The 15,802-nt window shown below is 35.8% G+C and overlaps 1 protein-coding gene across 1 annotated transcript in view; it reads left to right on the top strand.

Annotated features, from left to right (window-relative positions):
* ADAMTS19 (ADAM metallopeptidase with thrombospondin type 1 motif 19) overlaps window positions 1-15,802 on the top strand; it is a 214,333-nt gene that overhangs the window by 189,655 nt on the left and 8,876 nt on the right. The window contains exon 18 of the mRNA XM_081825619.1: window positions 2,106-2,258. Coding sequence (XP_081681745.1) covers window positions 2,106-2,258 — 153 coding nt within the window. The remainder of the gene's footprint in view (window positions 1-2,105; window positions 2,259-15,802) is intronic.

Raw genomic sequence — 15,802 nt, 5'->3', positions numbered from 1 at the left:
CTTATCTCTCCAATTCTGCCCTCGTGATCCAGTAATTTTTTTTCTCTCTTTTTCTCAGCTTCTTTATTTTCCATCATTTGGTCTTCTATATCACTAATTCTCTCTTCTGCCTCATTTATCCTAGCAGTTAGAGCCTCCATTTTTTTATTGCACCTCATTAATGGCCTTTTTGATTTTGACTTCATTAGATTTTAGTTCTTTTATTTCTCTAGAAATGGTTTCTCTAGTATCTTCCATGCACTTTTCAAGCCCAGCTAGTATCTTTAAAATCGTCGTTCTGAACTCTAGTTCCGACATCTTACTAATGTCCGTATTGATTAGGTCCCTGGCAGTCGGTACTGCTTCTTTTTCTTTTTTCTGAGGTGATTTTTTCCATCTTGGCCTTTTGTCCAGAGGAGAATAGATGAATGAGAGAACAAAATGCTAACAGGGTAACAACGACCCCAGAAAAATATACACTAAACAAATCAGAAGAGACCTTCCAGAAAGTGGTCGCTTTTCTGTTCAGAGTTGCTGCTATTCTTTTTTGACCTCCTGTTGAGTTCGTGGGTGTTCAGAATGGTTTGATCCCTATCTAGCTGAATTCCTGGGACCAGACGAAATTTAGGTCTCCTACTCCTTCGCCATCTTGCTTCTCCGCAAGTAGCATGACTTTCTGTTGGCTTCCTTTTCTGGGTTATACCTTGCTGTTTAACAGATTCTTCCTCATTGGTAAAGTATACTTTTGACAATGAATGTAGGATCTAATTTTACATCACAATCAATCAGTTGGATCTGGAGAGAAGATTCACATGAGCGAAGGAACATACCCCACCTTCAGCCAAACCATAACAGTTTTGCAAATTCTTTAGGAGGAAATAGGTCAGAAATATTCTATACAGATTTTTGGCACCAGCTGGGAGCAATAATATGTCTCAATGCAGTCTACCAATTAAAAAATCTCTCTCTCGTTTTTATTTAATTTAAAAATTGATTTTAGGGATCAGGGTTAGTTCCAGTTGCAAAAAAAATTAAAAGATAAATATTAAAATGCCAAGTTACACATGTAGTCCACTTTAAAGTCCAACATGTTCATACATAAGCCAATGAGACAATCACTCATTTGTGCAAAATTTATCATATTTAAAATATCATTACTTCCATGCTCAGATTTTCAGGAACACAACTGTTGGAGTCCACATGGTTATTTGTATGCTGTATCATTGTTAAATGTATACCTGCAAATCTTGCTTTGGACTTTTTTCAGACACAATTATTCATTGAATGTTCAAGTTTTGCCATATCTTTCATCCCTTCCCTTCTCTCTGTCCTCTCCCTTCTCCTGCCCAATGCCATTTTGGTCCCTGTGCCCAGATAGTCAGTGAGGTGTATCTTTGTAAACCTGAGAAGCTTTATACATATTCCATAACAAGGAGCATAAATGAAAATGAGATGCTAAGTTGCACCTAGAAAAAATAGGTGTAATATACATATGTGCTTTATGTGTTATGTCACCATCTTAAATCAGACATCAATTATTTATGAAATGAACTAAACTATTTTTGAACTGAATTTTATTTGCAATGCATATAGCCATTTAGAATGATGATTTCTAGGGGTATATAATTATGCAATGAAATATTTTCTTTTTGCTAAGATTTTCTCTGTTTCGCTTTAAGAGAAGTCTGTGAGAAATAACACTCTAAAAACATTTTCATTTTTCACAAGCATTTCTTGGGGCTAAAACAGACTAAATCTTAGCAAAAATAAATTTTTGAATTTTCTTACATAACTGTATATAAATATGTGACGTCAATCAAGTTTAGTATTTTACATTTTGACCACCGTATATTGTCTTTCATCAACAATCCTATGTTATATTGCTCTGTGTATTAATGGTCCTGTGTTCCTGAAACTCATTTATTTCCAACACTGTGCGCTAAGCTTCATCTGGCTCCTGGTATTGGGATGTAACGGGTGTTTTCCTTCTCTTTATTCTTTAACATGGTCTTTATGTGAGTGATAGGCTTACGAGAGATGATTAGAAATACTACTTAACATAATTTAATCATTGGTCTAGATCTCTTAATTCCCGACCTCATCCAGACTCTGGTGTTATCTTCTAGTGTTCGGTCAAGTGTGGCAAAGGTGTACGTCATCGGACTGTGAGGTGTACTAACCCTAGAAAGAAATGCGTCCTCTCCACCAGACCCAGGGAGGCTGAGGACTGTGAGGATTACTCGAAATGCTATGTGTGGCGAATGGGCGACTGGTCTAAGGTGAGACTCATTCTGTACATTCTCAGTATTAGGGGATCTATAGAGGTATGGATCGTGAGAGATGGAGTGTTATATTCCCAGGTTCACATCCTATCTGTCTGTCCATGATCATGAGCTCTATAAAACCATTTTTTTTTTAAGATTTTATTTATTTATTTGACAGAGAGAATAACGAGAGCAGGAACACAAGCAGGGGGAGTGGGAGAGGGAGAAGCAGGCTTCCCGCGGAGCAGGGAGCCCGATGCGGGGCTCGATCCCAGGACCCTGGGATCATGACCTGAGCCAAAGGCAGACACTTAACGACTGAGCCACCCAGGCGCCCTCTATAAAACCATTTTAAAGATCAAGTGAGATAAATGTAGTTTGACACAAAGGAAGCTCTCAAAAAATACTATCTATTATTATTTTGTTGTGAATTTTTATTGATATCATTCTTTGTCAGAATATTTTTGCATTAAACTTATCTAATAAACAGAATACTATCAGATAAGTACATTGAAAGTATAACTAAGGGAGGTAGTAACAGCATCAAGCAGAGGCAATTTCCATCTTAATATGTAAAAGGCATTCTTTTTCCCACCAATTTTGGGGTTGTGTATAGAAGAAATGGAAAGGAACGGCATTCTTGAAGGTCTTTGGTCAAATCAAGTAGACACAATTCATATGGCAGGTGAATGGTAAGTTTAATTTTGTGAAAATATTTAAATTTATGAATAAAGTAGAACCTCATATATAAGTGAGCCATAGAAAACAGCTCATCTATTCATTCTATATAAAGTATTAATAAATCCTATGTTTTAAGATAAAATTCTGATCATTTCTGGGTGAAAACAGCTCTCAAATACTAGTCTTCAAAAATGTAAGTATTAATCAAATAATCCCCTGTGCCTTGCCACATTCAGCTGTGATATTATATACTTATTCTCATGGAATCATAAAATACTACGGCTTAGAAGAGACATAATAAATCCTCTCTTCTTTCCCTTTATTTTATATGTGAAAAAAAAAAGTGGTAGCTGCTGGGGCATGGTAGGGAGTGTGGTGCCTTTTCATAAAGAATCCTAAAGGACATTCTGGAAGAAATATTCTCAATGTGTAACACACTGTGGTTAGCCAGTTTGTGTAATGTTGCCCCAAAAGAAATTCTTGACACTGAAAATCTGTTTTCTTGTGATTACTGATGTCTTTCCTCTCTAAAACTGTTTGCATATTAGCATCCCATGTTCTCATAACCTATACTCTTCTTTCAAAGACCTACAACATTTAAAGTTTACATTGGGACTCTTTAAAGGATGCATTTGTAGACAATGTAAATTGATTCCTCCCTACAGAATTAGGAAATATTCAACCCAATCCATGCAGCTTTGAACTGGTGAACCATAGAAGGAAAACTTCACACTTTAGAGGAAACAACTTTTAGGGAAAAGAGAATTCCAAATTAACCACAATTTATTTTATTTTTAGGGTTAATGTTTTCCTAATTCTAAGGGAGGGAAATACAGTGGGATGATAGGGGCAAGACATGGTTTGGAAGTCAAGACAGGAGGGGCATAGTTTGGACTCCCTCATTATACAGATGGACCAGTTGGTCAAGCTATTGAATACCTTTGTATCTTTGCTTCCCTATGAGTGAAATAAAGAAAATAGGTAACACCATAGTTTTCAAGCTCTGTGTATATTAACTCTTTCTTCAGCACTGAACGCATAAAATAGGACAAGGGAATGAAAGTCCTAGTTGGAGGGGTATGGGAAAGACCATCCATTGCTCTCTTTTCATTGTAGCCACTCCACATTTGTTTATTTTGGCTAGTGAAATCTGAGGTGTTTTCCTTAAGTGAAACAGTTCTTTTTCTAAGAAAAAGTTTAAAAACCACTAGAATAGATGAGCTCTACTTTTCCAGCTTTATTAATTAATAGGGATATTTTAAGTGAGGGGTGCCTAGATGGCTCAGTCGGTTGGGCGGCTGACTGTTGGTTTTGGCTTAGGTCAAGATCTCCAGGTGGTGAGGTCTTTAAAAAAAGGAAATACTTTAAGTGATAAGTGTTAATCTCCAGGTAACTCTAAAAAAGAAAAATTGTAATTGCAAAAAACAGAAGATCCAGGTGTTGTTAAAATTTATGGCACAGAACTATAAGCTCCTTCATTGCTGCATGTGGAACTGTGGCTAGCAAATCCTATTTGTGCAACCCATACTATTGCTCTTGATTAATAAACGTGCCTATTATGTGGCCTCTGGTTACATCTTAGGCAAAATCAAAATTAACTGGGGAGATCATAAAAAACGTAACTTTTGGTTTTCCGTCCTAAGCCTGAAAAGATGTTTTTTCCAATTTACCAGAGTAACATGTGTGTGCCTTTTTAGGTATACTGAAACTGAATTACTTTAAGTTGGTTTTGTGGAGTTATTATATTGCTACCCAGCTTGAACATAGATAGCCTTTGCGGGTAAGGAAAGGAGTAGATAGTTCTAATAACTATTCATCTTTGTTCTGTGATGTTTTACCTTTGTCTTTTGGCCTGTTGATTTTTGTTTGCTTATTTAGAAGATTCAGTATGTTGCATTTTTTTCTTTATATGGATATAAGTCTGCTCTTTTCTTTAAACCTGTTTCCTTGTTCTTTTTTATGACTGAGGTCTCAGCATAACAGATTTAAACAGCATGCACAATTAAAGCAAGTGGCTCCATGTGAATTTTATTGATTTTACCCCTTCTTTTTCACTCCTAACATATCACTTTCATGTTAAAATAAAAACCATCCCCCAATAATTACAGAGAAAAGGAATAATGCTGCAATTATTAAGTTTCAGTGATTAAAGTATTCATGGACAGAGGGAGCACATAGATTTCTTATTCTTATCAGCTGTGTCGCTGGCACAGGAATAGCAACAAGATGTGTGCAATTGTGGGTGGATTTCTGTGCTCCCCGGAGTTCAATTAATCTGTCAGTTTCACTCAGATTCTACTAGTATTTTTTTAAACTATTGATAAACTGAAGTAGACTTAAAATGAAGCCTCGGATTGGCTTTAATCAGAGATATTCAATGAGATATCCACAAAAATCTAGCTATGAAACCATGTTCTTCCCTCCATAATACGGGGGAATCACTAGAGAATCAGTTAAAAGACAAATATATCCTCAGCTTCTCCCACTGGCTAGAAGTCGTTAACCACTGTTGAGCCAGTGGTATGTCGACTAAATGGAAGCTTCCTAAGAAAAAGGTTTGTTTATGCCTCAAACTCTGTTCACTGCATTCGTATCAGCCTATGTGATCTCCATCATTTATGTTTTGGTAGCTTTGTGTCAACAGTGGAGAAATTGCTCTCAACTTGAGAGAGAAAAATATAAATCCAGGAATATTCAAAAGAGAAAAATCACTCATAAAAACATCACCTCTGATTTCTAAGTAGATATAATACAGCCTTTGTTGGACAGTACTTATGTTTATTTCACTGAGACTAGAAAATTGGCAAAAAATAGGATACAAACAGTGTGGCTGCTTAGCTCTGGCTTGCATTAACTATTCACACAATTATATGCCACATTCTACTATATCTCAGATATAGATGTGGCCTTGGGGTCTTTCTTGGGAGAACAGAACATGACCCATATGTTTCTGGGCAGTAAAAAAATCCGTATTCACTCATTAAGCCGTCCTTAGAATACTGACGTGAAAAATAACATAGTCCCTTATGTTTAATGAAATGCCTTATTGTCTGCCAGAATTTGACCTTTCTGCCTTTATTTGAACGTCTGCAGCTTCTTGTTTTCATTATTGGAGGCCTATAGAGGAACAAATAAAAAGTATTGTTTTATCTACCTGTTACACAAAATTTGGTCCTTCCTGAGGCTTTTATAGCATTAACTTTTTGTGCAGTATTAACAAGAGAACTCAGTTCAAGTGAATTTTAATGAGACACAAAACACCTTGGAATTATACATAATTATTCCTGGTTTGTCCTTAGATTCAATTCATATTCTATAATTTGAATTTAATTTATTCCTTCAAAATTCTGGAAAATGAATAGTTTTGGCCACATCTCACATCGTGACATGATAAATAGATTTTTGGACAAGAGATGATGAGTCTTTTGTGATGATATAATTCAAAATATTGCTGGAAGCACAATAAATCATTTTGGATGATTTAATTGTACAAATAATATGGTCTGTCTTTTTTTAGAAGTGATAAATATAAAGCTTGCAGTATAATGAGTGATTTTTAACTTATCCTGTAAAAGGAAACCATAATTATATCCAGTATATTCAGTTGAAGAGGAATCTAAAAACTATGAAATTATGAATAATCACAGAGGACTTTTTCTTCCACTGGAGGAAAGCTCAGTGAATCATTGAAGGAAACTTAAAGAAATCCTGACCAATGCAATCAAGAATGTCCTAAACTAAATGACTAGATGACACTATGTTTTTAATCATGCACCTACAGAACCTAGTATTTTTGCATTAAGTCAAAAGAGACAAAAAGAACCAGAGCCAGAATTCCCAAAGGAGGAATTTCTTGTTGCCCCATGGCCGGGCGAGGCTTTAGGACTGTGGAATTCTGCATTATCTGGACTGACCCAATGCTGTCATACACACACTCCAATTAAAATCCACTTGCTGGAGGTCACAGAATCCAAATGTATATCTTGCTGGGTTTTTTTTTTAAAGATTTTATTTATTTGACAGAGAGGTACACAGCAAGAGGAGAACACAAGCAGGGGGAGTGGGAGAGGGAGAAGCAGGCTTCCCGCCGAGCAGGAAGTCCGATGTGGGGCTCGATCCCAGTACTCTGGGATCAGGACCTGAGCCGAAGGCAGACGCTAAACGACTGAGCCACCCAGGCGCCCTATCTTGCTGGTTTTTAATACAAATAAACCAAGTGGATTTGTAACAGAGTAGTAGAGGGAAGTTTAACCCCTTGTTAGAGGATTTCCCATTCAAATTTAAAGAAATACTTAGCTGCAAATAACCAAATTAAATACCTTAATAGAATGTAAAAATAGAAAATGTTAAGTATCAGCTGACATCAGAGAATCAAAGGAATGAATAAAATGACAACTGCTATAATGGAGAGAATATATTGTTAAATAGATACATTACTAAGACTGATATTTACCAAAGATCCGAATGTCATCATTTTTATAAGACTAAATTTATATTAATCTATGAATTCTTAAGTCTTACATTCCCCACATTAAGTTCCATGGAAAACTCATTCCTTGGGATATGGTCTCCAGGTGTGAGAAATAATGTAGTTAAACAAAGATAATCAAATACTGTTTGCTATAGGACTTTCAGATCCTTTAACATTTTTCTATACTTGGTAAATCTCAAAGAGAGACTCTAGTGTTTCTCTTCTCTTTTTTCTTTTAACCAAAGATCACTTTTGCAGAGCATATAGCTAGTTTGTTATTTACTGTAATACACTTTGGCAAGGCTTACATTAGACTACTCAAATTTAAAACACTAGTTTTGTAAGTGCTTTTTTTGAAACAGGAGAAAATTTGTAGATTGAAGCCAAACTGAAATTATCTATAATCTAAAAAACTCTTCTTGGTGGATTAGCATTTCTATATAGCATTATTTTCTAATTATGTCTACAAGTCATTGGAAAGATAACTGCCTACCGTTTTTTATAATTAGAGTCTCCTAAAACAGGAAGATTTGAGCAGCTACCTCATAAATGAACATGAATCTGTTACCCTGAAATCTATCATTGTTGGATAGTCAATGAATTAAAGAAATCAGAGGTTGTGGGTTTGGTTTTAAACATTTGGGCAAGATGTCCTACAGAAGACATATTTTACATTATAGGAATATTTACTTCGAAATATACTTGTCTCTGAGTAAGCTGTTCATAGTAAAGAAATTAGTGATAAACAGGATACTTTTCATCAGGAAAGACTTTCTACTGTGTTGTTCAGATACATCCACTGAGCATTTACACAATTTGCTATTCACCATTCTATCTGGAGAAGATAGCTGTCTTCTAAACCATGCACAAAATCCCCAAACTATTGGCTATCAAATTGTTTTGCCTCTGACTCTTTATACTGCAAGAGAGTGGGGCATTTTTTGCATTGCTACCATTTTTAGTTTTAAAGTCTCCTAAGAATCTGATCTCTTGCCCCAGGTACATTAAAAAAAAGGTGGGGGGCACTTTGGTGGCTCAGTCAGTTAAGCGTCTGCCTTCAACTCAGGTCATGATCCCGGGTTTTGGGATCGAGCCCCGTATCGGGCTCCCTGCTCAGCAGGGAATCTGCTTCTCCCTCTCCCTCTGCCCCTCCCCTCTGCTCATGCTCCCTTCTCTCTCTGCTCTCTCTTTTTCAAATAAATAAATATTTAAAAAATGAATTTATTAAAAAAACCACAAATTTTAAAATGTTTGAATTACTCAAAGTTGTCAAAGCATTTGGCTGATATGATTGAACATAGCAGAAATATATTAGCTTAAAAAGTGATGCACACATACTATCTGTGTTATATCTTCTATCTAGAGAAAATTTATAATTTAGAGAGATTGAAGTGGTGTCTCTGTGTCTATGTGTATGTGTGTATATATATAATGTATATATTATATATGCATATACATGTATAATTATAAATACAGATATAAGAACATGTATTTAACATCCTTTGGATTGAAAAATGCAAGAGGATTTTTTTTAATCTACAAGGCTTAATTATACTGTCTTCTTAATAAATCCTTGAAAAATTGCTAGACTTATAAAATAATACTGTCAATGCTCTTTTGCTACATACCAGGGTATCTGTAATTTCACTTTATAAATCATACCTGAAAGCATTTCAGTAAATAAATATGACTTAATTAAAAAATTACTCTTGATGTTCTTTATAGGGTATAGAGCATGGAACATGCCAAAATTCATTTTGGGGACATTGAGTGTCAGTAGGTTGTTGGATGGGGATGGAAAGTTTCCACTAAAAAATACAAAGAAATTTGATAAGAATGTTCTAAATTCAGTAGTCTTAGCACTGAGTGTTTTTTGCTTAGATGTAGTGAAGTATATGTTTACCAAATAGAGGATATCCAGAGATAGATAGAACCAGATCACCAGGACTACCAGAGAAAGACATCTTTAAAATGCAAGAAACATACGCAAATGAGTAGCCAGTTAGAAAGGCATCATATGGGGTCTTTGGATGCAGAATGTAACAAAAGGGAAAATTGTTTTACCAGGTCCCTGGTTTTGCTTAAGTTTGTCTGGGGCACCCAGAGAGCCCAGGAGCACAACCAGCATCAATCTTGTATGCCAGAGAGCAGTTCCACAGGCCCCCTAACCTCATTCCTACATCTGTAAAATGTGCCAAAGCAACTGTAGGTCTTTCTGAATATCACAGTGCTCTAACTGTGCAAGTAAAAGTAATAATCCAGTGTCAGTGATGCAGTGGTCCAAATGGTGCCTAGTCCAAAGAAGAGTATTTTGAGCTACTTAAAATGAAAGATCTACTTTAGAGACAAAACACAAATTGGTTGGATTAGAAATATATAAACCTGTAACTTTATATACTATATACAGAATATGTACAAGTACATGTAGGAAAATAAAACTAGGAAACACGTTTAGATATAAACACACACATGCACATGCACGCACGCGCAGCTTCAGGGCTCAGAAAGGCAACAAGAGATGTTGATTGAGGGGTGCCATGGGACAATCAGAAAGCTCCATCTACGGGGAGCAATTTCTACTTCTTTCTGCCCAGGTGCCTCCACATATCTGTTTCCCCATACTACTAAGACTGGATGTTATCACACTTTCTTTTAACCAATTTGATAGTGAGAAAAATGATATCTCATTTTGAAATGCACACATTCTTTGACTCAACAACTCCAGTGCCAAAGATTTTCCTTACAGACATTCTTACCTAATTTGCCAACCGTATTTATGAAGATACTCATTGCAGCCTTCTTTGGCACAACAAAAATTTGGAAACGACCCATATGTCCATTAGCTAGTTATATAAATCATAATACCATATTCAAACAGTAGCATACTGTAGTTTTTAAAAATATATTTATAGATAAATACATAATGATGGGAAGGTTTCTCCAAGACCTACTATTAAGTGAGCAAATATTATGCAGAAGAGTCATATAGTATGGACTGAAGTTGTTTACATGTATGGTTTTTATACATATTAAAAATTTGGGGGTGCCTGAGTGGCTCAGTCAGTTAAGCATCCAACTCTTGGTTTTGACTCAGGTCATGATCTCAGGGTCCTGGGATCAAGCCCCATCTTGGGCTCCATGCTTGGCATGGAGTCTGCTTGTCCCCTTCCCTCCCCACTCTGCTCCTTCCCCAGCTTGCATGCTCCTGCTCTCTCTCAAATAAATACATAAAATCTTTTTCAAAAAATTTTCTGCACAGATATACAAAGAGTAGTTTATTTGAATTACATTGGAAAAAAGGGCCTTCTGTGCTTATAATTCTACCATATCCATATATTACTTTTAATTTTATAAACAGGTTAACATTTTCTGTCTGAAATTAAAAGAAAACTCATACTTTCCTAATACTCAAATATTTTCAGACTACCATGTCAAAACTGACTGATGTCATGGATATAGAAAGATGCCGAGAGAATTACAAAATTCCTAGGGAGGGGAGAAGATTGGGACCTGTAAGAGGTATGATAGCTCAGTGTATGGAGTCCCACAGCCTTGGGTTTGAATTCTGGATCTTCTGTTCAGATAAGTTAATGAATCCAAATGAAATAATTCATGGAAAGTTCTTAGCATAGTGTCAGATACATAGTAACCAAGTAAATGCTGGCCATTCATATAGTAGTGTAAGTAGAGATGAGGAGAAATGGTTGGCTTTGAGAAATTGTTTTGAGGTTAAAATGAACAGAACTGGGGTTGGTTATTTGTGGGGGGAGATAAGGAAGAAGCAGGTATTAAGGTATTAAGAAGGACTCCCAGGTTGGCTTTCTGGTCTGAATAATCTGTACGGATGATGCTTCTGTGATAGGAAATAGGAAACCCTAAGAGAAGAGTCAAGTTGGAGGGGAAGGATTTCCACTTCTGTTTTGAACTGTTTCATTTGCCTGTAAAAGACTTAAATACTGACATCTAGTAGGTAGATCAGAGAAGAGAAATCGGGATGGAAATATAAATTTTGGAATCATCTACATTTAGATGATGTTTAAATTTTTCAAGTCTAATTGTGCCCAAGGAGGGAGTGTAGCTAGAAAAGGGAGTGTAGCTGGAGAGAGTTGAGGGAGAGGCAGGCTGTGTCTTTATTCTCTGCTCAAACTTCAGTTGCCCTTGGACTCCGCCATCAGCATGCCAAGAGTTCCTCAAATTGTGTATATTTGAAACAAAATTCCTCATTTTATTTCCTCAAACCATACCCCACTCCCAATTTCCTTTTTCTTGAAAAATGTCAATTATCATCTTCCCAGCTCCCCGGGCTGGAAACTATCCTTGGCTCTTCTTCTTGATACAAATAGGGCTTTGCTTCAGTTGTTTTTTGCTTCCAATATAATAATGCAGTCCTTTTTATTTTTTTCCCCCAGGATTAGAGTAACAGTTTCTAATGTGCTTCCTTCCCCGCGTACTCCTATTTCAGACCCATCCACTTACAGGGATGACTTCATCACTCTATCCTATAGCCTAAGTATTTCCAGAGAATTGCCTTTTGATACTCATGCTGGCATTCAAAGCTTTCCATATTCTGGTCCTAACTTACCTATTGAGAACTGTCTTATTATTCTCATTAATTGGGTATCTCCACTAAGCTGAGGCCTGAGCAGTTTGTACTTGTACATTCTCTGTGTCTTTGTTGAAATATCTTCGCCTAGAATGTGTTTCCTCCAATACTTGAGTCGTTCAAGGACCATCTGAAGTGTCTGATTTTTCAAAGGCTTCCACAATAAATGACAGAATTTCTTTGCACTTTATGTTACTTTTTCTCTATTAATTATTTACTGCCTTATGTTTTGCTGTCTGATATAAGAATATCTTGGGACACCTGGATTCCTCAGTTGATTACATATCCGATTCTTAATTTCAGCTCAGGTCATGATTTCAGCGTCCTGGGATCGAGCCCCACATTGGACTCCATCCTCAGCAGAGTCTGCTTAAGATTCTCTCTCCCCCTGCTTTCTCTCTCTCTTTCAAGTAAATAAATAAATATTTTTTTTTAAAAAAGAATATTTTAACCCCCTTTACCCTTCTTACAAATCTCTCTGCGTGACCAGAATATTGCATTATATTTAGTGATGTTTATTGAATAAATGATCACTAAACTTTTTCATCAAGTAAGCAAAAAATGTAGTCTACATCTAAACATTGCATTTCTTTTCTTCTGATCCATTTTATTTTCTGACTCTAATTCTGTAAGAACTACAATGTCGCATATATTTTACTACAAAAGGATTAGTAACTAGCTTATTTTTCTTCAGGAAAATCAATCAGTATAACTGTATGTAAATATATGACTCCCTTGACCTTTTTCTGTATGGTGGGTCAAACTACTTAAAAAATGTGATTTTTTTTTTAAAAAAAGGTAAATCCACCCTTATCTGAATAACATATTGCTTAAGCCAAAAAAGTGCTTAACATTGAGCTTTGAGGTAGCTGGTGGACTTCTTCTGCATTCTCTGGAATCCATGTGACTGCAAGAGCTGCCATCAGTTTAGATGGCAGTCATCTAACCTGGAAAGAAAGCAGTGGATGGAAGCAGAGCACACTCACGAATCTTCTCTGTGGCCTGGCAAATACTTGGTTTATTTCAGGTTGGCATAACTTAAAGGTAACTAACATAGTGCTCTCTGTGCTATTTTAAACCAAGACGTTATTAAAACAAACAAAACAAAACATACACACTTCTCACATGGCCACAGAGGGATCTGATCCATTTTGGACACAGGATTGTTCAACTAGACCTGGAAAGCATTTTATTTGAAAAGGAAATTCAATCGCCGTCATTCCAAACAGTTCTCTCTGGTGGGAAGATGTTTCACTGGAATGATAGAGATAAAATAGAAATGTCTCAATAGTCTTTTTTCAACTCTCCAACACCGTGTGATTCATAGACTAGCAGAATCGCAAATGTGTTCAAGACTCTGTGTTTATTAATTGCTTCTTAATGCAAAACATCTTTTTTCTTCCATTATTGTGGTGATCAATGTGTACTTTGATATAAAAAATGATTTGGGGGGTTAATTTGATGGCCCTTTCATAACATATTCACTTCTCTGCTACTCATTCATAAGCTATTTGGCTTGATTGTGCCACACATTTCCTTGATTTGCTCTAATGATATGCAGACATTTTCATTAAAGAGAAAAGAATAGTTTGAACTGTAGAACTAAATGATGAATTAATTAAACACATATGCAAAAAAAAAAAATCCTCAAACGTCTGACCTCTAGGAATAGATTCAATTCCAAATACCCATGTGTTAAATAAGGCAGATGAACTACTTTAAAAAGACGCTGAAACACTGACCAAAATACATAGCAAATCTTAAAAAACAAACCTAACTTTTGTTCCTTAGTATGCTTGTTTCACACTCACTTTATTAAAAAGTTGAAAGATGGAACTGCCAAACATATACATAAATGAATAGGAATGCTGTGCTAATAATTTCCAGTAGAAGTCATCATTTACTTTCCTTATGAGGTCCACTCTCCACTGCGAACGCTAATTCACTCTTGTTAAACCACTCTGGAATAATCCACTTATTCCCAAAGACAAATTATCCAAGTCAATGCTGTTAACCTTGTTATAGATTGGCACTGATCATTAGAGATTATATCAGGTTCTGTGAGATTGCCTATTATATTGGTTTCAAAAATTTTTTTGAACTCTGTTTGCCAGTGACAATTTTCTCTTAATTTAGGAATTCCTATTTCGTACAGAGGCCAGCTGGAAATGAGTAACGCATTACAGAGCCTTCCTTCGCTGTTGGCCTAGAGAATACACATGCTCTCCAAAATATATATCTTTGGCACAGTCTAGAAGGAAGGAATCTCGGGTAATCTCTCTGCTGGCCAAGTGTGAGAATTATTATTTTTAACCCCTGAATATACTGAAATTTTGTCTTTCTAAGGATCTCAAAAGCAAACCAGGGTTAGTTATGTTTGTTAGGCAACAAAACTGCAAATAAATATCTTAGGGTAGCATTTTTACTGTTGGGTTTTCTGCCTCTTTGGTGTGATGTTTCAGAGGACAATTGACAGCATTTACACCTTGAAGAGTTTTACAGTTTAATATGCACAGATTAATAGTTCTATAAACTCACTGGCAAACTAGTTGATTATTTAACTGAGTCTACAAGTTTATTTATACTACACTGTCCCGGTGTGTTGCCAAATCCAAGTTATCTAAATATCCAGGGTAACAAATAACTAGCACCAAAACATTGTCTTTGTGACTATTCCAATGTCCTGAAAGGAGAGGTAAGAAACTATCATTTAACCAACAATTTTAAAGTTTGGCGCTTTACTACAGAATCTCCATACCTAGGACTAGATATGGAAGTGGTTTTTAGCTCCATGTTCAGAATCACATATGCAGAGTAGATCTACTTGATCTCAGAACCTATCAAGCACAGAAGCACTGGAAGAATCAGAGATCAGTACAAAGAATGAGAGTCTCCTCTCTACATAGGTGGGTAGTTAAGAGATATTTGTGGATATGCCATTTATAAAGGGTTCTTAAGTGAAAATAACTTTTCTAGAAGTACGTAGATCACTTCTTAGACAAGAAGAAAAAAATGTTCTTTGATGAATTTAACAGAGATATGACACTTGGTAGATTTTACCATGCGCTGTTATGGAAATTCCTACATGATTCATGAATTTTCAATTGACAGAAAGATAATTCTATCACATTGCAAAAGTAGATTCAAGTAGTGCAATGGACAAGAAGAACCTATAAACATTGAGAATCTCTGAAAATCATTCTCCTCTGTGATTTTGACACTTTATAAATTTGTATGTGGCTATTTCTTGGTGCTTATGTAGCTCTTTTTTTTGAATTAAGCATGTTTTACTTATGTAAGTGTATTACAGAGCACGTTTGCTGTCATTCACTACTATTTAGTAAATTTATGTCACTCAGCATAATGGTATTCATAGAAACTTTAGGGAACAACACATGTAGATTATTTTTAAAAGATGCAGATTCTTGATAAACATATTCAAATCTATCATAAAAGGAATATTTCTGTATAAAATAATGGGAATTTAGCAGCAGAGTACACTCATATCTTCTATGTAGTGTTCGATGCATCAAAAACTTATTTATACCACTGTGCTAATTAAGACCTAATTATCTTCAATCTTTCAAGATTAGACTTGAAAACAAATCATTTCATCAGGCATCAATAAAATGTCTCAAGATATACAGCCTTTTCTTGAACACCTTCTCTAAGGTGTTTACATGTTTTTCAAAGTCTTAAACCAAGACCTGAGCAACACTGTCTAATAATGCCGTAAATAATATTATGTCAGGAGTGAAATGTCCATGGTATGTTTCTCCCTGCAGTTCACACGTTGGGCAGTGC

Source organism: Leptonychotes weddellii, chromosome 7 (assembly GCF_054177405.1).
Source record: "Leptonychotes weddellii isolate Sample4059 chromosome 7, ASM5417740v2, whole genome shotgun sequence".
Taxonomy (NCBI): Eukaryota; Metazoa; Chordata; class Mammalia; order Carnivora; family Phocidae; genus Leptonychotes; species Leptonychotes weddellii.
This window is presented reverse-complemented; position numbering and strand designations above follow the sequence as displayed.